This window comes from Neltuma alba, unplaced genomic scaffold, assembly GCF_004799145.2.
Source record: "Neltuma alba isolate B1F8T4 unplaced genomic scaffold, ASM479914v2 tig00013419_pilon, whole genome shotgun sequence".
Taxonomy (NCBI): Eukaryota; Viridiplantae; Streptophyta; class Magnoliopsida; order Fabales; family Fabaceae; genus Neltuma; species Neltuma alba.
In genome coordinates, this window is record NW_021637672.1 from 175,855 (window position 1) to 201,163 (window position 25,309).

General features: G+C 34.7%; 1 protein-coding gene across 1 annotated transcript; it reads right to left on the reverse strand.

The window, feature by feature from the left end:
* Positions 1–9,123: 9,123 nt before the first annotated feature.
* LOC114737237 (probable disease resistance protein At4g27220) lies at positions 9,124–14,655 on the reverse strand. The gene is made up of 5 exons (XM_028925154.1): positions 11,854–14,655; positions 10,831–10,989; positions 9,997–10,725; positions 9,304–9,511; positions 9,124–9,194 (listed from the first exon to the last, which is right to left on the reverse strand). Exons 1-5 carry the CDS (start codon positions 14,653–14,655, stop codon positions 9,124–9,126), a joined length of 3,969 nt encoding a protein of 1,322 aa, XP_028780987.1.
* Between the last annotated feature and the right edge of the window lie 10,654 nt (positions 14,656–25,309).

Consider the following 25,309-nt stretch of genomic DNA (forward strand, 5'->3'; position numbering starts at 1 on the left):
TTAAATTAAATTGCATTGACAGAATCTTCACAAGTTAACCATTCTGTGTAGCCCCTGCTTCATCGTTGAAAATTCGAACAGAAGACCTCAGTAGTAACAGAAATATTTTTCCAAGCTGTTCTATTTCTGTATCCGCAAAATGAAAAAAAAAAAAAAACTACAAAACTTAAGTATATTTTCAAATTTAATCCTGTCCTGATTCTTATCCTTTTAGAGATACAACAACAAACATCTGCCCTTTCAAGGCTAAAATTTTATTCTTTGATCGTTCTAAATCTTTTTAATCTCTTTTAAGTTTCTGACCTTTAATTTCCATACCTTCCGGTTGAACACTATTTTTAATCTTCCCTCGATGTTGGTTTATGAAAAGTTTCCAAAGAGGACCTGGAAGCCATAGTTGATTTTATCAGAGCATTCCTGTTTGTGTTTCTAGATTTGAAAGAGCGAATCTCAGTGCTATCATAGCAAGCTTAAAGATAAGCTCATAATCATTATACTTCATTCAAAGAGATAATCAAATTCAAAATCAATGGTTGATCCTTATATCATGATGCTATTGGTCTGTAACTATATATATTCAGTACAAAATCCAAGTTCATTTAACGAGGCATATTCTGTCTAGCTAATTAAAATGGAATACAGCCCCAATTATTTTTAGCTAATGAACAGTACACGTAAGAAATACTAAACATGTTATCTTAATTTAGACTCAAAACTAACAAAATACAGAACAATAATATGGAAATCCCAATTCCTTCAATGCCTGACATACAGAACAACTACATCAGATACAAATGACAGATTACTATTAATGTGCATTATGCAAACCATAAACCAGCATACAAGATTATATACTTAGTGTTGAAAGTGATAATGTCAAGCAACAACGGTAAGAAAGAGGAAGCAAATATTCTTTATGAGTGAACTTCATGACTCAATAAAATTATGGAGCCTATTCGCCTCATCTCGCAATGACACCAAGCATGCCTCCGCAGAAGCTAACTCATTTCTAAGAGCAGAAACTTTGGCTTCGGTCTCCTCAGGCTTTCTCATGAGTTCATTTCCATCACCACGGCTCTCAATGCAGCCATGCACATAACTGAGCCAGGAAGCATCAAAACCAACTGCTTCTAAGGCAGTGCAACACTCTTTGATGTAGCTTTGATCATCCTCTGTTAAGTCGCATCTCCGAGTGGTCCTCAGAATGCGAGTGACTTCGATGAACAAGGAAGCGAATACTCTCCTCCGCTTTGTATTGAACCAGCAAGCACTTGCGGATGACGTTTCACCCCAGCCTCCAAATATGGTAAGTTTTGTTTGGGAATGTCACTAAACCACTTGTGGCCACTACGAGTATTCGATTCCAGTATTGATGAAGTCATAGGTTCCAGAGCTTTTGCAGGTGATGGATCTATTGGGGCTAGAAATCAGAAAATAGGATGAGTCAAGTCTTGGGAAAAATAAAATAAAATATTCTCCAGCTAAAATGCATGCATCACTTGTTCTATCCATTTATATTAAATTGATTAGATCTTACAAAACAAAGCCATGCCGTACCTGCATTAGGAATCATGGTAGAGTTTGGTACATTCTGAGTCGTTGGATCACTTGAAGGCTTCATGGTAGTATCGCACATGTTTTGAGCCTCAATGCATGCATCACCTGATCCATCTGGTAGATTTTTATGAACACCATGATAGAATGGTTGGTTAATCTAAGGAATAATACCAAAAAAAGTAACAACGATATAAATCAAATAGGATATATACACACACACATATATGTATGCATGCATATGCACCTGTGTTTTGTGCTGTGGTAATACCTGCATTAGCAATCATGGCAGAGCTTGGGAGATCTTGAGAAGTCGAAATTGAAGGCTTCTTGATGCTGTCACACATCTCTTCAGTCTCAGTAGATGGATCATGTGATTTTTCTAGTAGAATTTAATCAACACCATGATAGAATTGTTAATTAGTCCAATCATGAATACTTCAAGAAAAATAAATAAAGCACAAGATAAGAACCTGTGTTTTGTGTTGTGGCAAGGCTTTTTGTGTTTTGATCAATTTGAATGGTGTCATGTCTTTCTTGAGTTCCAGGGGCTAAACAGATATTAAAAAAATTTGAGACAAGAGTGTTTTTTTAGTATGAAAGTATTATGTTTTTTTGTTGCTCATTATTACAAAAGTTATGAGTTGGTTGAACAATCTCTCACTAAGAAATGCTTTTGAACCAAATGATTCTTCTGACAAATTTTAGTTAGCAGAATAGAAAGTTATAACTGTTTGTAGTTAATATAGAAATAATTATTAATAGTCAGATCCTAAGGGATTAGGATAGATTTAATATATTTCCTTGTATATCTTGTGTATCTCTCCTTATCCCAAATATCTCTCCCCGTATATTCTTCCCTTATCTCTAGATACTCTTCTGCTGTATATATATAGTGTACCGTACGTGTGAATAATAAGATGAAGTATTTCCCCTAAAAGTCTACATGGTATCAGAGCCCCACTGGTTCTGTCCACGTCATTCGCAGTCTCCTTCAGTCTCTGTGTCCACGCCGTCTCTTGGACCCGTCTTGGTTGTAAGGAGAAAGGAGTTGCGTCAGTGTCGACTTCGTGTTGGGGTCCCGACCCTCCATTCTCTTCCACCTCACGCGTAGCTCTCTCCTTCATCGTCCGGTCTTTCCCTGTAATCGGCCGAGTCTGAATCGATGGATTCACCAGTTTCCTCCTCCATGACAGACCCACCCCGAGTCGAACAGCAATCTGCGTCGACCGCCAATGTCGACACCTCTCCTGTTGTGATCGTCTCCGAGAAACTCACGGATAGCAATTATCGGGAATGGGCACAGGCTGTCCGTCTAGCCATCGGCGGTCGAGGAAAGCTTGGTTACATTACTGGTGAGTCAAAACCTCCGTCTGATTCTGCGTCTCCTGCTATGACCAAGTGGGCGACCGAAAATTCTATGGTATCCTCATGGCTGATCAATGCCATGTCTTCCCACCTCAAACGAAGCTTTATGTATCTGCCAACAGCGAAGGATATTTGGGACGCCGTACGAGATTCATACTCTGATGGTGATGATCTCTCCCGTCTGTATGCCCTTAAAACCAGCATTTGGAACCTTAAACAAGGCACTCAGAATGTTACCGAGTATTGGCTGGAACTTGTGGGTTTGTGGCAAGAATTGGATTTGCTTGCTACTGAAGAATGGTCTTCCTCCGCTGATGCAGCACGTTACCGTCAGAGTGTCGAGAAGGAGCGAGTGTTTCAGTTCCTCGCGGGCCTCAACCCAGAATTCGATGACGTTCGTGGTCGCATCTTGAGTCGTCAATCTCTGCCTTCTACTCGTGAAGCTTTCTCCGAGGTTCGCAGGGAAGCCTCACATCGACAAGTCATGTTACCTGAACCTACTCCCCCTCACTCTTCTGCCTTGGTCAGTAAGGCAACTGTTTCCGGACCTCACACTACCAAGTCTAAGGTTGTGTGTGACCATTGTAAGAAACCAGGTCATACTCGTGATCGTTGCTGGGATCTTCACGGAAAACCCACTGATTGGAAGTCTCGCAAGGGCAAATCCCGCGGTTATCATGTCTCCCAGGCATCTTCTACGACTTCCACTGATTCTTCTCCGGCTGCTCTCAATGCACAATTCACCCAATTACTTGATTTATTGAAAGGTCTTCAACCCCAACCACAGGACCCTGTTGCCTCTGCCTCTGTTGCTTGTAAAGGTAATGGTACGTCTGCTCTCCCTTCTTCATTTCCTTCTGACAAGTGGATCGTTGACACGGGCGCTACTGATCATATGACTTCGAATGCTCGAATGTTTGTCACTTATTTCCCTTGTGCTGGCCATGAGACGATCACAACGGCTAATGGCACTGGTTCTACTATAGCCGGGAAGGGCACGGTTCATATATCTAATTCTCTGCGCCTCGACTCTGTCTTACATGTTCCACACTTAGCATGTAACCTTTTATCTATTAGCAAATTAACCAAGAATGCAAATTGTGGTGCTTATTTCTTTCCCACGTATTGTTTATTTCAGGATCTCTCCTCGGGGAAGATGATTGGCACAGCTAGGGAGCATGAAGGTCTCTATTATCTCGATATTTCTACCGTATGTGCTTTGTGTTCCCGGATGCATGGTCTTGTCTCTTCTAATGATGTTTTCTTATGGCATAAAAGGATGGGTCATCCTAGTTTTTCTTACTTGCAATGATTGTTTCCTCATTTAAACATCAATAAAAATTCTTTTCCTCATTATGACTCTTGTGAATTTGCTAAGCATCACCGTTCCTCTTTTCCCGCTTCCCAATACAAACCAACTCGTCCGTTTTCTATCATTCATAGTGATGTATGGGGTCCCTCACGTGTTCTGAATCGTTCCAATGCAAAATGGTTTGTTACTTTCATTGATGACCATACTCGTATGTCTTGGGTCTACTTACTTAAGGACAAATCTGATGTTTCATCTATCTTCATGGAATTTCACAAACACGTCCAAACCCAGTTTAATTCCTCTATTCAAGTCTTGTACTCTGACAACGGCACCGAATATTTTAACCATTCCCTACATCGTTTTTTGAAAATCAATGGCATTGTTCACCATAGCTCTTGCCCTAGCACACCCCAACAAAATGGTATCGCTAAACGCAAAAATCGTCACCTACTTGAGGTTGCCCGGGCTCTTCTCTTCACATGTAATGTGCCCAAATATTTTTGGGGTGATGCTATTCTCACTGCTACACATCTAATCAATCGTATGCCTTGCCGAGTTCTTTCCTATATCTCTCCGTTAGACAAACTCCGTGAAACTATTCCCCTCACCCATCCTGATCATCCCCTTCCGCTGTGTGTCTTTGGTTGCTCCGCCTTTGTTCATCTCCATCACACTCAATCCAAACTTGATCCTCGTGCGGTTAAATGCATTTTCCTAGGATATTCCTCGACTCAGAAAGGGTACAAATGCTTTGATCCTATCTCCAAGCGTCTCTTTGTCACCCACGATGTCACCTTCTCTGAGCATGAACCTTACTTTCCTAAGACTTCCATTCAGGGGGAGAATTGGTGTGAATTTCAGTCTAAGGAAAATGTACCCGAGCCAATACCTCCTTTTTCCCTTGTTGAGTCAATAACATCTCCTAAAGTTATCCCTTTACCGGACCCGGACCAAATGCCTAAGACAGGGGGAGACCCGATCAAAGACAAGTACAATAAGTTCTATTCTCGACGAAATAAAGAGACAATAGAGACTGACATGCCCACAGTAGTGCCAGATTCAGAACCGGGGAAAGATTCTGGGGAGATTGAATTGATAAGTGAAGAAGATCTGCCCATTGCCTTGAGAAAGAAGGCACGCTCTTGCACCTTCCATCCTCTTCAAAAGTATGTATCTTATGCCGCACTTTCAAAACACTATCATGCTTTTGTGACTGACCTTGACAAGATCAATATACCTAACAATGTTTATGAAGCACTTAAACATCCGGAATGGAAGAAAGCGGTAATTGAAGAAATGATGGCATTGGAAAAAAATAAAACATGGGAAATAGTGGACTTACCAAAGGGTAAGAAAGTTGTGGGATGCAAATGGGTATTTACTCCTAAGTACAATGCAGATGGCTCACTAAATAAGTTCAAGGCACGTCTAGTAGCGAGGGGTTTCACTCAAACCCATGGAATAGACTACAATGAAACATTTGCCCCTGTAGCGAAACTCAACACCATTAGAGTTTTACTGTCTATTGCAGCTAACTTGGATTGGTCACTACAACAGTTAGACATCAAAAATGCTTTCCTAAATGGGGAATTAAAAGAAGAAGTGTACATGACTTTACCTCCAGGTTTCGACAAGGGAAGAAGAAACCAAGTGTGTAAACTTAGAAGGTCCCTATATGGTTTAAAACAGTCACCAAGAGCATGGTTCGACAGATTCTCCAAGGTTCTAAGAGTTAAAGGCTACAAGCAAAGTCTCTCTGATCATACAATGTTTGTCAAAAGGAATGGGAGGTTAACAACAATCCTCATTGTCTACGTGGATGACATAGTTCTTACTGGAGATGATGTAAAAGAAATTGATAGAATCAAGGTTGCTCTAAACCAGGAATTTGAGGTCAAGGATTTGGGCAACCTAAAGTATTTCCTTGGAATGGAAGTTGCAAGGTCACAGAAGGGAATTTTTGTTTCTCAGAGGAAATACATTCTGGACCTACTTAATGAAACCGGCATGCTTGGAAGCAGACCAAGTAAAACCCCTATAAGTACCAAGAAGAGCCATAACAAGAAGAAAGTCATGATAGAAGAAGAAAAAAAGAAACAAAGTAAAGATGAGGAACCAGTAGATATTGGAAGATACCAAAGGTTGGTTGGGAAGTTGATTTACTTATCCCATACAAGGCCAGATATCGCTTTTGCAGTAAGTGTGGCTAGCCAACACATGCATTCACCGAAAAAAAGACATATGGATGCTGCCTATAGGATATTAAGGTACTTAAAAGGAACACCTGGAAGAGGGCTATTCTTCAAGAAATGTGACTCTCGAACCGTGGAAATTTACACTGATGCTGATTGGGCAGGAGCTCGAGAAGATAGCAGGTCAACATCGGGTTATTGTACATTTGTGTGGGGCAATCTTGTAACATGGCAAAGTCAAAAACAGAAGGTGGTCTCTAAAAGCAGTGCGGAATCCGAGCTGAGAGCCTTGGCACAAGGTATCATGGAGGGTTTGTGGCTGGAGAGAGTAGTTGCAAAAGCATATTTGCAGATTAATAGACCATTGAAATTGTTCTGTGACAACAAAGCTACTCTAAACATGGCTTTAAACCCGGTAAACACAGCAAAACCAAAAACATGTTGACGTTGATCGGCACTTCATTCGTGAGAAAGTGGAGGAAGGACTTATATGCCTCTCCTATGTAACTTCAAAACAGCAACTAGCAGATATCCTCACCAAAGGACTATCAGAAGATGTATTTGAGAACTTCATTAGCAAGTTGGACATGATTAGCATCTATGATCCAACTTGAGGGGGAGTGTAGTTAATATAGAAATAATTATTAATAGTCAGATCCTAAGGGATTAGGATAGATTTAATATATTTCCTTGTATATCTTGTGTATCTCTCCTTATCCCAAATATCTCTCCCCGTATATTCTTCCCTTATCTCTAGATACTCTTCTGCTGTATATATATAGTGTACCGTACGTGTGAATAATAAGATGAAATATTTCCCCTAAAAGTCTACACTGTTAACTAACTAAGCAAAACAAGAGTATTAGGTCAAAGGTTCACCAAAGTAAGATTAATTAGCTAACCTATGTCGTCCTGTGCAGAGCTCTGTACTTCTTGAGTTGTTTGAATTAAGAATTGCTCAATAGTCTCATTCATCTCTGAAATCAAAATATACAAATATGTGTTGAGTCTTAATACTGAATGAATAAATAAAAATATAAAATTGAATTTGAAATATTTGACATGGTCCTTTAGCAAAATAAAATTAATTTCCTTTCCTTTAAAAATGTAAAAGGACTGTATTACTTTGTCTGTTCTAGGCAAAAATAATGGTGGTGAAGACTGATTAAGCAAATTCTCAGCAACGAAAATTTTCAAGTTAGTGATTATCCTACGGTTGGTATCATTTCCCGAAATAGTAAGGAAGAATCATTTTGCCAAATAAACAAAATAATAACTATGCCAATGATCAGTAGTGCAATAAGACAGTGTTATCGAACAATCTGTAAAGGTCAAGGAACATACCAAAGCAGAGTAATGATGTTTTGAAACCACGTCTTCAAAAAATATCACTTTATGCATAGCAACTATGGAATATTGAACAGTATTATTATTTATCTCATGAACTACTTGATGTTCAATTACCTAAAACCTAATTATTAATATGATGGTTAAAAGTGTTGCTACGATTATTTTGACTTGTCTACATGCTGTGCAGGTTATACTAACAATTCTACAAAAACATGTTAAAAGATATAGTTGTTCGTTTAGCATGGCATCACAATTAATAATTATAGCAGACCATTTAATAATATTTCCACAATGCAGTAGCATTTGATCATTCTGCAAAATTTGGTGAAACAAGAGAATATGAAAATATACCTGCATCTTGAGAATCTGTTGATGAGGCTTTCACTCTTTGCTCGTTATCATCAGATGAACTTGGAAGCTCGGATATTTCTTGTTTTGTTGTATCTACCATTTGATCAGCCTTTGACAGCCAAACAAAGTTTAATGTTACCGCAAAATTCCTGTAGTTTTAATGTTTACTAGCTGTATATAAATTAAAGCTCACGTGGAAGTAGTGCTGGTTTTATATTTAAATATGTATATTCAAAAAAAAAAAAAGCTGGTTTTCTATGTTATCTCGGCAAACTTTAACTATGTACTTGAAAATGAGTTTCTGTGATTTAAAATGCATGAGTTAAAAAAAAAATAACAATTTTATAAAAACAACATTTGGCTACTGCTTGTAAATACGAAAGAAAGCAGGGGCGTGAAGGAATTTCCAAGTTACGGAATGCAATCTGCACTTAAAGATGCTCCAATGTTAGTTTAAATAGAACGGCATTGAAGAGTTGTCAAACAACAGACTTTTACTTGTTACTACCCATACTCTGTTTGACACCATTTTTCAAACGGAAAAAAAAAAAAAGCATACCTTGTCCTCATAGATCTTTGTTATTGTTCGATTCAAGTCACCTTCCCAGAACCACTCTTCATCTTCCCCCTCTTTTATTATTACCTTTCTCAGCATTGGTGTGCTTGTTGCTCTTTCGCAGAAGGTTTTCATCCTTGGACAATGCCTCACAGCAACTCTCTCCAACAACAGGAACCTGAAGAAGTAGTGACTAGATGAAAAACTATTAAGCATATATTCTAAAGTTCTCAAACTTCTGAATATAATTTCATCCCTTGCCTCTTTCATCCCCTGCGTTACTATTTCTTCAAGTGAATTGCATTCTTTTAATGTTATGCCTTCCAAATTGACCAAACTTGTTGCAGTCGATGAGTAAATTAAGTTGATCAGTCCATTGCACTCGATAATCTCCAAATATGTCAAGTGGGAAAAAGTGACGGAGGAAGGAACCAAAGTTTTCAAATTGGCACATTTTTCAACACATAAAACTTCAAGAACCTCAAGAATTGGGTCGATTTTGCATCCTTCCCTGCATATATGTTGCAATTGTAGATTATACAGCAATAAGAATTCAAGTTGGGTGTTGATTTTGTTCTCTCCTTCCTTATATGCAGCTCTTTCATCTCTAAATATCTCACTTAAGGAACTATGTTCAATAATTAGATCTTTCAAGTTTGGTGCCTTTTGTACAATCGAGTCAAGAAAAGTTGCTGCTAGTTTATCATCAAAATTGGACATTCGAAGACGCTTCAATTTACTCAAATAGTGGTCCTTCCACTGTGGGTCTATCAACATCAATTTGGCGTCCTTGTTATTTAATGTCAACTCTTCCAACTTAGGAATCACCTGAAATAACGTACTTCATTTATTCTTACATATAATAACAATAAGAAATGTTTATTTACCTAAAGAAAGCAATAAGAAATAGCCATCAAGAAAAGTCTCATTAATCTACACCGTTTTGATGCCCAAAATCACGGGTTGAGGACTTTCTACTGCGATTAATGTTAATATAATTGCTGCGAAAAGTCATCTATCATGGCAATTTGGTAAACAACGTGAAGTTTTCAAATTTATTACATTAATAGTAAATCTGTCTCAAAACCACTGTGAAAGTGAATTTTAACTGACACTAAAACATTTTCCTACAATAGTGTAAAAACAAAATGCTTCATAGAGAAAATGAAATGTCGCAGGGTTTTCCTCACCTTCAAGTGATGCAATATCCGTTTCGATGGAATATATTTACAAAAATTAATATATGACTAGTTAAAAAGAAAACAACTATTTTATGATATTTTTAAGATGAATAAATATTTCATAACCCATACCTCTTCAATTACAAAGAGAGGTTGTTGCGCAAAGTAGAGATGCGAATTCTGGTCATCACCATTCTTTCTTTGGTTAATTGTACTCTGCCTCCCCAATAGCTTCAATTGCGCACATCCTAAGACATCTAAAATTCTCAATGATGGGCACATTAAACTGTGACTTCCACTATAAAACCTGTCAAGTTGACGCATGCTCCAAATCTGCAAGTAGTATAATCGATCAAAGTGAAATATGGCTTCATCCTCCATAGGTCCTTCCTTGTTTGCTACAATTGCATCCATTTCACAAAATTTCAATGTGAGTTGTTCGAGATGGTCAAGATCCAGGGCTATTGAAAATGGGAAGAGATATTCTAAAGTTGCACAGTCTTCAACATGGACATCTTGGAGATTATGAAAGCGGAAGGTTCCTTGGGGATCCTTACTCCATATCTGTTTCAAATTGGGCAAGCGAAGTAGATAGAGTTTCTTCAATTGTGTGACTTGTGTCTGCCTTGTGTCCTCTTCATTGGCAGGTAATTGGAATATCTCTTTCACAGAATAGCAATCACTGACCTTCAATGTCTCCATTCTTTCAAATGTTGTGTGCATATCAGATGGGAAAATATTCTCAAGTTTCTCACAATTATTCACCTCCATAGTCTTGAGCCCATCAAATTGGGAGTGCCATACTTTCTTTAACCTTTTCATGTTGCTTATTACGACAGCCTCCAATTTTGGAAGCCCAACCTGTGAGGCAATCCAGTAAGTCCAAATATATAAGAAACGATAGCAACTACACAAGAGCAAATTTAATAATTCGAATATGATATAAGTTGCTCAAACACTTCTAACCATTGAAGCCGAGAATAAATACTTCAAGCTGTTACAGTTCTCAACACTCAGTTTAGCCAACTTGTGAAAAGAATTGGCTACAAAGAGGCGATCATCGTGCCATATATTACGTAGATGGATTGAACTCAACTTTAGTGTCTCCAAATTAGAAAACTTAACCTGTCAAAAAAGAAAAAATCTTATTCTCATTGTCGCAGATGAACAAACAAATGAATTTTATAAGCATGATAAAAATATTTAGAATTATTAAAATTAGAAATAAGTAATAATGTTTTTATTAATCTTATTTTGCCTAACCGCTGATGCCACGCTCATATTATAAGTCAATGCTTAAAAATGTTTAGTTGATTAAAAATTATATATTATATTTATTCGAAATCGAAATTAAAATAAGTTATTATCATTTATCAAATGCGAAATTTGTAATAGTTTCACATTACAATTCCCCATATATTCATTTTCATTTAACAGTTACCGTGTGTGATCAAAGTGACTTTGAATTTCATTTCATTTATTGGTATAAGGATTAAAAAACACTAAGGTAATATGAGAACAGTGAATGTTGAGAATTTCCATCATACAGCAGATAATGTTTTAGTTAGCGTTAATTGACCGACTAATCAAGCAACATCATGCACATATATGGTCAAACTTAAAAGATTAATACAATTTTTGGCCATTCAAGTTTGTGCAAATTTTTATTTTAATCTTTCAAGTTTTAAATCACGGGTTTTGGTCCCTAAAGGAGAAAAATAGCCTAGGTTTTTTATTAAATTATAGGGGCCTAATGTTTTAGACAAAAAAAAATTTGAGAAATCAAAATTTATGTTATGATTTGAAATTTGAAGGACCAAAATAAAAATGAAGGCAAATTTGAAGGACAAAAATTGTATTAATCCAACTCTTTTCCTAATAAAAGGTTATATATTACACTTTCATTAGTATTTCTAATAGTATCTTATTATTTTAGAATTTTATATATGCAAACATGGGCAAAATACTATAAAAGAATGAAACAAATACCTTTGCATTAAAAAAAGATGACGGAACATTAGTGTGGGATGACAAGTTCTGCTTGGTTGTTGTTGAAGACGTCAACATACCACAGTAGAAACCCTCAATGGCTGGCAGATATCGCAATGTCAAGGATCGCAATGAACAAAACTCATTATCGTCATCAACAGTTACAGAGTTTGGGAAGGAATTTTCTATAAACACAATCTCCTTCATAGAATTGCAATCTGAAACTTCAATCTCATCAAGATGGCAAAGAGCTTTGACCATCAACATTGACAAGAGATACTTCAACTGGTCACAACATTTGACTTTGATGTATCTAAGTTTTGCAAACGAATTTTTTGCAAATGAGCCATGACATATGTTCTCCAATTTATTTAGATTCTGAAGTGTTAATGCCTCCAATTTTGGGAAGAAAACATGACTTAATTTTCTCTCCATTGAGTTAATGATGTGTTGAATTTCCCCGTTATTTTGTATGCGAATGTGCTTTAACAAAGGAAATCCTTCCCCATTCAAATGGTAAAGCACATCAGAGATTCCATTTACTTCATCCAAGTACAAATCCTCTGCTCTATTAATAAGTTCTTTAACCCCATGCTCCAAATGAATGACAGTAGCAAGCTTGAGCTTCAATATTTTGGAGGCCCCATAATTATCAGACCATTCCCAGAAGTCTCCTATCACTATTTTGTATCTTTCCAGTTTGTCAAACATTATGTCCCTTCGCAGAACCCAAGCCCCTTTGATTTGAATTTCTAAAATAGTCAAGTTTGTCAAATGCCTAAGTTCAGAAAGCGAAGCATTTTTGTTGTCCTCAATTAAATCTCCTTGGTCCCATTTGATGGACGTACTGCCCAAATACAACTCCTCCAATTTGGTCAAGTTTGATATAATGTTGGGAGGGAAGATTTCAATTCCAGAATCAGTCAAATTCAACATCTTAAGTTGAGTTAATTGCCCTAGTTTCTTAGGCAATGTTGTCATAGATGATCCGTTAAGGTTGAGAATTTTCAAATTTGTTAAAGCTCCAATATTAGTCATGTCTCCCAAAGTACAACCATATAAACAAAGTGCTCGAAGGTCAATGAGAGAATGAAAAGATTGAGGCAATGAAGGTAAATGCATGCCGGAAAAACCTAATGCTTTGAGGTTTTTCATTCCCTCAAAAAAAGATTCTGGAACACTTAAAGATTCATTCGTATTATCCAAGCAGAAAAGTTTAATATTTGGACACTCTAACCTTTCAGGAAGCTTTGGAATGTAACACCTGTCTAACATGATTTGAGTGCATCCTTGAAAGAATTCCTCTGACGGCCATTTTCCCAGCTCATCACCCATTCTAATTTTGCAAACATGTTGATCTCTTGAAGCAATTGAGACTGCTACTTCATGTACAACATCATGCATTTTAACATTCTGGTTTGAGTTGTTTTCAAGCAATAGACAGGATGCCTTTAAAGAACCAATTAACCTATGAAGTTGACGTCTTATATCATTTAGAGTATAGATTTGCTTGAATATGCCCAAACCCATACCATATGTCAACAAGTCATCGACACAAATTTGTGGACCTAATAATCCACAAAGTAAGAAAAGCGCCTTCACATCATCACCTTCAAGATGATTGTAGCTGAACTCCAAAGCCGAATAGATTTTCTCATTCACCCCTTCGTTATCAATAGTCTTTAGCTGGTTTAAGGCATCTTTCCAAGAATCAATATCATCTTTACTTTTTAATGCTCTTGCCACTGTCACTATAAGAACAACCAATCCTGCACATTTTTGAGCTACTTGGATTGCCACATCATGCAAACTAACATCTTTAACAACATCACCCACCATATCTTCAAACAATATCCAAGCTTCATCTTCATTTAAAACATCTATCAAGAAATCTTTTTGAGTTTTCATTTTCCGTAATATTTCTTGATTTCTAGAAGTCAACAATAGTTTGCAAACCTTCTGATCATTCAAATGAATTCCAAGCTTTTCTAATTTGAGTACATCCCAAATATCGTCCAATATGACGAGGATACTCTTCCCATATGTAAGCCTTTGCCTGAGGCGGAATGCTCTTCCAGGTATGCTCGTCTCCTCAAACCGAAGACCCAAAAGATCTGCCATTTCACGTTGAATTCTTTCAAGTTCTGCAGTTTGGGATATATTAACCATAACAACTTCATCAAACAACTTGTGATCTTTAACCTGCCTGGCAATTTCTTCAACTAGAGTGGTTTTCCCCACTCCGCCAAGCCCATAGACCCCGATCCGGCTGAAGTTGGGGTCTTTGAGGGCCAAGATAATTTCCTCCTTCATTTTCTTTCTTGACCCGAGCTTTTCAATGCTTGCAGCAGAAGTGGAGCCTACTACCTCTAGATCAGGCAAGAATGTAAGTCGACGAATGTTATCTTTTCCCTGCATTACTTCAGCAACGTCTCCAGCCATCTTCTTTGCTTTTCTACTCAGTTGATGTCGTGACTTTAAATCAGGAAAAGGCCACCTGCAGCAACCAGCATTCTTATGACAAGGATCATTACCAACTTTCTCTACCTCTTCTATAATTTTATCCGCTTTGTTCAACCAGTTCTGTGCATCATCACAAATTTGATGTGCACTTTTTCTTTTTGCTTCCACTTCATCACAAATAGTGTCCTTTGCTCTCTTCAGCACCGCAGCTTGATCCTTGAGATTCTTGAAATTGTCTTCGTAGAAAATCAAATAACCCACTTGCCTTGCAATGGGTGCCACGGTGTAGTCTACTATCGGCTCTGCAACTTTTGCAACAATGGACGAAACAATCTCCATTCTTGTTTCCTAGTTTAGCTGTGCAGAAACTCAGATAAGATCAATGTCCATTAACATTTCACAAAGGGTAAGATATTACAACTTCAAAATTTAAAAATATAAGCACTATATATATTGTCTTTCAACAGAAAATGCATTCTCAAATGATCATTTTTTTCTAATATATTATGTATATTATATGTGATTAATATTATTATTTTCTGTTCGAGTGAACTTTTAAATTAAATTATCTTACAGTGTTGCAAAAAGTTTTAAACAGTAAAAGTTGAAGAAGCAGAATATAAGTTAATACAAATTGAAAATAATGAGAACACGCAAAATCACTGGCCCAAAAAAAAAAACAAAACCAGGGTCTAGATCTTAAATGCACCCTTAAGCGTTAGATATAACATGTTAAATTTTCATAAACACTGAAATAAAATTACTTTCTAATTTAGGTCATCATCCCTAAGTGAAAACAAGGTATTCCTATTATATAGAAAACCGTTTTCAACTTTTTTTTACCACATAACTTCTGAAATTATTTTTTTAAAAAAAAAATATGTGTATCAGTTATTTAGAAAATGCATTTCACCACGAAAAAAGAAGAAAAAGGAACACAGTGTTTGATAAGTCGTGATTTTTATATATTGTATTTCATCTTATTCGTACATTGTGGGAGTAGTTTTAGGCTAATTTGAATTTATTAGATAATATTTAGATTTTTACCCAATTTTAAGAAATAATATAATTTTGAATTGATTATAATTTATAAGATTATTTCCCTGAAATTGTTATTATTTTGTTTACTTATGTTATGATGTTTTTAACACTCCCAAATCTTTTAAATGATTATCTTGTTTGCTTTTTGTAGGTTAATAAAGGGCAGATCATAAAATCTCCGGGTGTGGATTGAGTCTAACTTATCCTACCCATTGCGAGGGCCCATGGACCAAAATCTCCTGTCTTTGGAGGACGCTGCGCACACGGATTGCTCCAATATTAAACATTTAATCTTTACAAAAAAAAAATTAATCATTTAATCATTGTCATATTCTCTCATCAGCTGGGAGTCTATTTTCTTCTATCACTACCACGGCGTTGAAATCTTCAAACCGTAAATTCCAAAATGTGGTTTGATGGGAGCTTAGCTTCTATGAGTTTTATTGTTTCTATGTTGGTGTTTGTTTATTGCCATGTATTCTTATCTGTTGAAAACTGTGCTTAAATATTAAATATTATAGAAGTGTCCATTAAAGAGCAATTTGCATCCAGAAGGTTCTTTTGGCTTTTATATACCATGAAAGTTTATTTTTGTGTCAAAAATACTCTAGTCATAATCCATCATTAAGTTTGACAATTAAATTATATGGTTTGACTAGCGTTTTTAACAATCAAATTTAACAGCGGATAATAGTTCAGAGCAAGAATGATACAAAATAAAATTTCCATGACATTTAGAAGCCAAAAAAAAAAAATTCCAGACATTGAGTGTTGTTTTGTGGATACTTTTGAAATATTCAAGTATCTTATCTTTTATTTGTTAACCCCGTTTCAGCCCGAGCTTTTTGTTAAACTTTTTTTAATGTTTCAATGAAGTTTACCTTTTTGTTAAAAAAAGTAGACATTATAATTAAAGACCAAGGAAGGTCCAATAGGGACACTAGAAAGATATAAAAGTAATTATATCATTCCAAAACAATGAAAAGGTAAACCTCAAAAAAGATTTAAAAATATTAAGAAAATTAGTTTTATTTGTTTATCTAAATGATCTTCTTTAATCATGTGTTTTGAATGATTGGAATTATCTTTTTTGGTGGGAGCCCTTAATCAATAGGGATATTTTAAGAAAAAAATGAGAAATAAAGTAAAATAAAAGAGTGTTTGGATAAAACCAAACCATAGTTTGGAGAATAACTTCTGAAGAATAGATTTTTGGATAATGGATTTTGTGAAAAAGTGATTCTGATAAAATGAGAACGTTTGGATAGTTATTATCAAAAACACTTTTTATGTGTACAAATTACTAAAAATTACATGAGTTAATATATTTTAATTTGAAAGAATAAAATTGTTAATAAGATATTTTTTTCCAACATAATTAATAATATATAAGATAATATAATTAATAATTAATTAATATGTGCATATATGTTTATAAAATATCAGATTAAATATGTTTATAAGAAAATAATGGAGGGGTGTTAAAGTCATATTACTATTGGGATTTACTCTAACAGACACAATCAGTTCCCATAGCATAATAAATATTCCCCTTGCCTTCCAATGGGTTCTACAGTAAGTTCCGCTATTTTTTCACCAACAGAAATGAGAATGTCCATTCTTACTTCCTGAATAAAATGACAAGCAAATTTAATATTTGAATAAACAAAGCAAGGATGAGAACGAAGGGATTGAGTGAACGTTGAAAGAGATACTTGTAATGACAAGAAAAAATGGCATTATTGGTTATGTAGCTAATAAGTAGATGAACCCCAAGACAAAGAAGCCTATTCGATAGCATTTAACCGCCCAAAGGCAGATGACTTACTGGCCGAAAAGGAGTTAATTGAAGAGCATAAAATTCTAACATAGGAAAGACAAAACAATTTGATGGCATAAAATGCAAGTACCATGAATATCATTGAGGTAAGAATATCGAATATTAAATGTTGGAAGGGCAATTGATAATCTGACAGTAAATAATAATTATTTTAAGATACTCGATGCAGCTAAAAAAATATTTTAAAGTATTAGATATATCAAAAAATATTTTAAGATGCTAAACCACTTTAAAAACATATTTCAGAATGGTAAATGCATCAGATATTAGATGAGCTTAAACCTTATTACCTCGTCAAATCCACTGCTTTTTTAATTTCAGTTTTTACCTTAATCGGCGTAAGGTGACGTAAAAGCTTTTGTTTGTCGGAAGCCGCTTCTCTCCTTTACCTTCCCATTGACTATCCTTCCTTTACCTTAAAACGCTGACGTTTGATCGCTTATCACGCACATGTCCCTCCATCCTACCCGTAGCCTGAGGGAATCCATTGGAGCGCCAAGTGTTTGTGTGTCTAAGGCTATGTGCTGGATTATCTAATATCTATTATTTATTCATTCATTCATTTATTCGCTATCCAATAATTATTCTAATCCCATTTTATAATAATGAAAAAGGATAAGACACTTAATTACAAAATCTAATTATTTAATTAGTATAAAATGATATTAGAATAATTATTAGATAGTGAGTGCATAAATAAATAATAAATATTAGATAACCCCCACGTGGAGTCAGGCACACAAACGCTCGGCACTCCATGAATTCCTTTGGCAATCACAACAGCTGTTTAAAGTAGAAGAGGGGTAGCCAATGAAAAGGCAGAGCTTCCATGATTGTGGTAGTACATGTTTTGGAAGCACATTTTTCCCTCTATATTTTTTGTCCTTTATTTTTGACTCATTATTTAATATTTTGGGAAATTATATTGTGATCCTTAAATCCTATGAAATTCTTTTGACCTCAATATCTTTTTTTTTATTTTTTTATTTTTGGTTTGGTCCTTAGTTTTAAAGAATTTTTCTTTGGAGCCTATTGCCCTCTTAAGTTATGTATCATACAGGAGTGTATATTAATTACTCTCTGGTCTTAAATATAACTCAGTATTTAATTGTTTCTAATACAGATGATTAATAACTAATTCAAATAATTTTTTTAATATTTCTAAATTACTTATTTAGTTTTTATATTAAGTATCAAGGTTAATATATTGATTTTTTTATAAAGCTTTGAGCTTCCTCAGGTGGCTATATGGAGGTCTCGCCTTGGTTGTTACCCGTTTTCCTTTTAAGTTCTTCGAAGATCAAATTGGTAGATATGTTTTTCACCTTTATCGTATAGGCAACCGACAAATTTTTTTTATTTGAAGATTACTACCGCCAATCTTAAATTTAAGAGCCAGTTAAAGATTCAATTTGTTTCAAAATATAAGATCTCAATTCACTTTGTCTCCTATATTTTTTTTTTTCAAAGTAGTCTTCATGATAACGCACATCTTAGAGGGTTTTCATTCTAACATAAACAATAAAATTTTAAGATAAACAACACCTATTTATTATAAATAATTAACTATTTTTCTTAATATTTGTAAATTAATTATCTAGCTCTTATATTAATAACTATATGTTGTATAACTTTGTAGAATTTGCCGCTACTATCTCTATAATTTTACATCTACTAAACCAAAGCTTAAATATATTAATTTCTTTATAATTTTAACATTTTATATTATTTACACCTGCATCCGTCACTATACACAGGGAAGGGGGGAGGAGATAAACTCACTGTAATTTATAAAGTGAAGACATAGACAACAAAGAATTGAAAAGGATCAACAAAGATTCTCTATCATTTGACAAAACAACGGACGGGCATGGGGCATTTTTCGCCAAGAAAGAATTAGACGTGATTTGATTTCAATGATATGAATTTCATATTGTCATTTGCTTTTCTGCCCCCGAAACATATTGTCATTGTTTTAGGGGAAATTAATCTTTTATCCTTGTAATTTTAATTAACGCATTTATAACTTAGTTTTCAGACTTTAACTTGATAAAACTCAATTCTTATTATTTTGACTCGGTTGTAATTCAATCCTTAAACTTTAATTTGACATAACCCAGTCGCTATAATTAGTCATTTATAAATTAGTCTGTATATTTTAGAAAATAAAATTAGAAAAAACTAATATGTTAATTTTTATAATGCCATTCAATTTATAATTATTAGGTCTCATATATAGTTTATATCCTTTTAATTAGAACGTTAGCCTTATTAAAAGTGCTAGGTCTTGAATAGCAAAATTTCAGGGCCAGTACTCTTCAAGGTTTGACATTGATAAATATTTCCTTGCTCGTCTATTTCATTTATGTCACCTACTCTCAATGGTTTCTCTTTACTTTATCTTTTTTTTTTTATTGAAATCATATTCACAGAGTATTTAGCTTATGTCTAAAAGATAAGGATCCTCTGTTTGCCTATGTTTTTGGCCCCCCAGAAACAGAGACAATGGAAATAATATGCAGGGAGTTATAAATAGTGAGAAGGATGGCTATTTGCAGACTAAAAGTGCAGGGCGTTAGTTAAAAGGATATACACCGTGAGACTTAATTACAAAATTGAATGAAATTATAAAGATTAGAATATTAATTTTCTCTATCCGGCAAAGAAAATTAATTTCCTCTAATTTTATTTTCTGAAATATAGGGACTAATTTATAAATGGATGAATTATATTGCATCAAATCAAAGTGCGACTGAGTTAAAACAATACGAAACTAAATTGCATTAAATTAAAATTTAAAGATTGAGTTATACATAAGTTAAAACTATAAAGACCAAAAGATTAATTTGTCATTGTTTTATTTTTAAAAATATGCAAGACATGGAAATAATCTCTTAATGGCCAAATTTAAGAAAATGATGATTGCGTCATTAATAATATTAAACTTAAACTATTCAAAAAGGACTTTTTTTTTTGGACAAACGGATTTTTTTTAAAAAAAAATCAGATCTTATCGGTCAGTAAACGTAACAGTACTCTGAGAGAACTAAGTCTAAAAGTTATATACCTTGCTCAATGCGAATGAAAGTTAATCGTCTTGAGCTTGAGATGTGAGAAAGGCAGCAGCTAAAGCTCTGTAGTTGAAAACCAGAGAAAGAAAATAAGTAAACAAGAAACATGCTGTTCATACAAATTCAAATCCGAAATACTTAACCATCAAGACAAAGATTTTACCAGTATCACTTTTACGATCAGCTCCACTCTTGCGACAGATCAAGCACAGATGGAGGAAGCACCAAAACTTGTTCTAACTAAATTGCAGACTTCTTCTTAGTTTTTTGTTGCCCACAACAAAAGCAACGGCAGATGCAGAAGAATATAGTAGCAAGAAAAAAACTCTTCAAACCAGCTTTTTTTTTTTTCCTTTTGAAATTTAGTTCAGATTTAAAGACTTAAATGCAGGGAAGCAGTACAAAACGTCCTAAAGAAGGGATAGATTGACAAGAAAGTAGCCAACTTAATCAAAGCCAAAAAAGACTGATAGAGCTAAAGAAATTTTTTTCTTCTAATTTTGAAAAATTATTATGGGTATATGATCGACAAGAACGAGACAAACTTAATGCAAAAGAAGAATAACAAGTTTTTTAAATGTAGCTGATATCTGGAAATCACCAAAACAAACTTGATCAGAAAGTTGAAAGCAAGTAAACAGACATAGTAAATGTAAAAACTGCAATCGCTTTAGAAAATGAGAAACTTTTTTTGTTTTTTACCAAAAGGAAACAAACTTAATGCAAAAGAAGAATAACAATTTTTTTTTTTTGGGAAAACGCAGCTTATGTCTGGAAATAACAACAAACACGATCAGAAAATCGAGAACAAGGAAACAAACACAGTGAACATAAAAACTGGAAACACTTAACAAAATGAGAAGCTTGATTGTCAGCAAGTTGAAGGAAACTGCCAAAGAAAATGGAAGAGCACGGAGTGGGTGATGAAGAGTTTGAGAGGAATCAGTAACAAAGAAACTGATGCGATGAGCAAGAAGAAGAAGAAGAAACAGCGAAATAAGGTTGATAACAGTGAGGATTGAAATGGTGCGCAACTTGAAGAAGAGAGAGTTGTAAGCTGGGAAATGCGAAGAGCCACAAGAAGAAGATAAAGAAAGATGATAGCTTTAAACCATAGCCAGGGCAAGTTCTTTATAGATTGACCCAAAGACTCTTCAGAGTCGGCGTCAACTTTACCATTCCATTCACAACCTGTCCACACAGCTTTACTATTTTACACGCTCCCATCTGTCTCCGAACCGAACACGCCTCCTGCCTCCCCAGATTGCAGACATTATAACCAAAAGCAAACTGAGATGAGCTGTAAAGTTGAAAGGAGCAATCTGAAACATGCAAAAATGACAGCACATGAAGGGCCCACGCGGTTGAAGAAAAAGGGTGCGGCTTGTCCTTGCAGTTCTCCCAAGCCACAACGCCCATCAATGGCAGCTGAATATGCAGATATAACAACGATCCAATCTCGGAATTCTGGATAACAGTGAAGTTTTAATAAGAATAACTGAAGCCCATTAATTTTAAAAGCCCCAAAACAGAGAAGACGTTGTTGCTTTTCAAACTGTGACTCTAAAATTTGAAAAAGAAACAGTTGCGAAATTTGTTGGGTCTTCCTCTTTTACTCTCAACTCTCGATATGAAGCCCTTCCTTCGCTCATTCTCTGAAAAACACAAATTTGTGAAATGATAAATAAAGATGATGTCACCAATATTCTATTCATTATATCATATATAAACATATGTCTATATGAAGTAAAATTCAAAGCGACTCGTCATAATCATTCATGAGTCACGATCAAATGAAACTTATTCTTCATATTTCTTATGATCAAATATCTTTTTACCGAATTTCTTAACTAATGACATAGAATGAGCGTCTGTTTGGTGTGAGTGTGTGATGAACGGAGAAGAAACAGAGTGGCAAATGGAAGACCCTTTCCTTTCCCAGAAATCACAGTGGATCCCAGTCAGATTTGTGAAACACGCTCATTTATTCCGCGCATTACCGTATAAAGTGAGGATGGTGGACCAGTAAAATGAAGAAACGTCATCCATAGAGGACAAGGAACTTTACGGATTGACCCAAAGACTCTGCAGAGTCATCTCAACTTTGCCTATCCGCGTTTCTTTACTGTCCCCGAACTCGCTTCCTCCCCATCCAGATTCCACTACTTAAAAAGAAGAATTATCACAAGCTTCAAGGGAAAAATTGATTTCACTACGAAAAAATCTCCGTAACAAAATAATACCTCATGATCTAATTATAAAATTTTGTTTATAGACTATAAACGAAGTTTTATAATTAGGACTAGAGATAGTAATACGTTTTAGAAGACAATGAGACCTTTTTGATAATTATACTTCTTTATTCCACTGTAATTCTTCGAAGTTAAAGTTATTTTTGCACCAATAAAGGTTGAGTCTAGTAAAAGAGATTAATCTGTCACAATATGATGACTCAGGGTACAAATTTCTGCTAAGAGAGGTACTCACATTTAGTTCCTGATAATATTTCAAATAGAATTGTCTCTGATAAAAAATACTCGTGCCTTAGTTTGGGGGGGGGGCTAATCTTGCATGCCATAAATTGGGTGTCTATGTCATTTTAGATTTTTAAAAGTTTAAACATCTTCCCTTACTAGCCTATCATTCTTCACCTTGTGTTTTTGTTGTTATTCTTCTCTGCCCGTTTCAAATTTTTTGTTTTTAATGCTCTCTTCTTTCTCGTATTTTTTTTTTCGTATTATAACACTAAAGAACGAGTAAAGAATAAGAGAAGAAAATAAAAGAGAATTAAAAACAGAAATATTTCTCATTCCATTCAAGGGTGTTAAATACATGATACATGACCTCTATTGATAGACACAATTTATATTTTTGACAGAATCTACACATTACATAATAATAAAAAATAATTGTGGGATATAGAAATAATCAAAGACATTAGAGATTATAAGAGATATTAAAAATAATGAGAGATATATAGATATCCACAAAAATATTATTATATTCATAACACTGCCTTTTGGATGTCCATTATATATAAACTTGCCTCATTAAAAAACGTCAACAAGAAAAAATCTTGTGGGAGAAAAACCTAGTGAAAAAAAAAAGAGTACATCATTTATTAATACGCTCTGCAATGCAGCTTCGTTAAAAGCCTTGCTAAAAAAACCCAGTAGGGAAAAATCATAGACAAGGAAAATACAGCATGTATTAATTCCTCCTCTTGACAACAGTGGTTGACATTTTTGAGCTTGCAAAGTCTAATATAGCAAAAAATCCTTCCAAATGTTGTAGTGAGATAAAAACATCAAATATTAATTTCATAATTTTCTGAAAATCACGAGACAAATGGTTTTTTTATAGTTTAGCCACGTGTGGATCATATTGTGATCTCTCAACATAATGATCAAATGAAAATACTTTATCTATAGCCAATAAAATTAGTCTTGTGTATCTTCAGATAAAATAATATCTTAAATGTAGGAAGCAGTACAGAACCTTTCAAAGAAGAGGTTTTTTTTTTTTTTGTGAAATGTAGCTTATGTCTGGAAATAACCAAAACAAACATGATCAGAAAATTGAGAACAAGGAACCAAACACAGTGAAGATAAAAACTAGAAACACTTTAGAAAATGAGAAGCTTGATTGTCAGCAAGTTGAAGGGAACTGCCATAGAAAATGGAAGAACATAGTGGTAATGAATAGTTTGAGAGAAATAAGTAACAATGAAACTAATGCGATGAGCAAGAAGAAGAAGAAAAAACAGCGAAATAAGGTTGATAAGAGTGAGCTAGGATTGAAATGGTGTGCAACTTGAAGAAGAGAAAGTTGTAAGCTGGGGAATGCGAAGACCAACAAGAAGAAGGTGAAGAAAGACGATAGCTTTAACCATAGCCAGCGCAAGGACTTTATGAATGGACCCAAAGACTCTTCAGAGCCCCGTCAACCTTACCGTTCACGACGTGCTCACACAGTTTCACTCATTCCAGTGTCTCCCAAACGCGCTTTCCGCCCCTCCAGATTCTGGAAGGCAAAAGGGAGAATTACTATATACTGCAAAAAACACCCAAATCCAAATATGTCAAAAGAAAAGGAAAGGATTGAAAAAAAAATTGGTATTTATTTTTAGATCAAGAATATAATAGGCCAACCGTTTTTTTTTTAAAAAAAAAAGAATTGTCAAAAAGGAAAGTAGCACGGTAAATTATACCATAAATATAAATATAATATCTATTTTATAGCATAAATTACACAAAAATTAGATGAGTATAATAAATGGTGGACTGGTATGATAATATTGAATATCAGCATGATAGGGTCAGGTTTTGATGTACCCACCACATAGACTGAAAGTATTCCCTGGAATTTGCCTAGCCTCCCCAATTTCCAGTGAAGCTACGTCCATCTCTGTAATATATTATCGCCATTGGTTTAGATGCCGTTTATTACAGCTATAATTTGGGGAAAAATTTTGTTTTAAACACAAATGACTTGTAAAATTTTGAATGATTATTTTTTAATTTTATCCTTATTTAATAATCGTTCAAAAAAGAGAGAAAGAGTTATATGTTGATGAGGAAGAGGCAACGAATTCTTTTCTATGTCTTAGGAGGAACTTTGAAGCTGAGCTATTTTTCCCTCTGTAAATGATTTGTAATTATAGATAGAGAACCTTAATAAGGATAAATTAAAAAAACTCATTAATTTAATGCATTCTTTTATATATAATAATAATAAATTATAAGTGACTTATAATAAGGACTGAAATAGTATATTTTCAACATGCTGCATGCATGTTACTGGTGAATTATTATATTGGTCTTTGCATTTTGAATTTTATTAATTAGTTGGGAAGAAATAACAGCAATCACGGTGGACGACGTTACTTAGTTGTTGAGGGGAGCCGCTAACAAATTAGTTGCAATAGTACACGGCATCCTCTCTAGTTACTCCCTCCCGTCTTTTTTAAAAGAACCTAAAAATTAAATTTTCTTTGATCCTTTTTATAAGAGCACGTGGTTGTCTGAATATTTAAAGTTTT

What these genes read in the sequence shown, in the direction of transcription:
- LOC114737237 (XM_028925154.1), bottom strand. Translation starts at nt 14,655, where the DNA reads ATGGAGATTGTTTCGTCCATTGTTGCAAAAGTTGCAGAGCCGATAGTA. An exon ending in ATTTATTCTCGGCTTCAATG is followed by an intron (nt 10,726 to 10,830) that starts GTTAGAAGTGTT and finishes ATTGCCTCACAG; the next exon opens with GTTGGGCTTCCAAAATTGGA. An exon ending in CTCTCTTTGTAATTGAAGAG is followed by an intron (nt 9,512 to 9,996) that starts GTATGGGTTATG and finishes ACGTTATTTCAG; the next exon opens with GTGATTCCTAAGTTGGAAGA.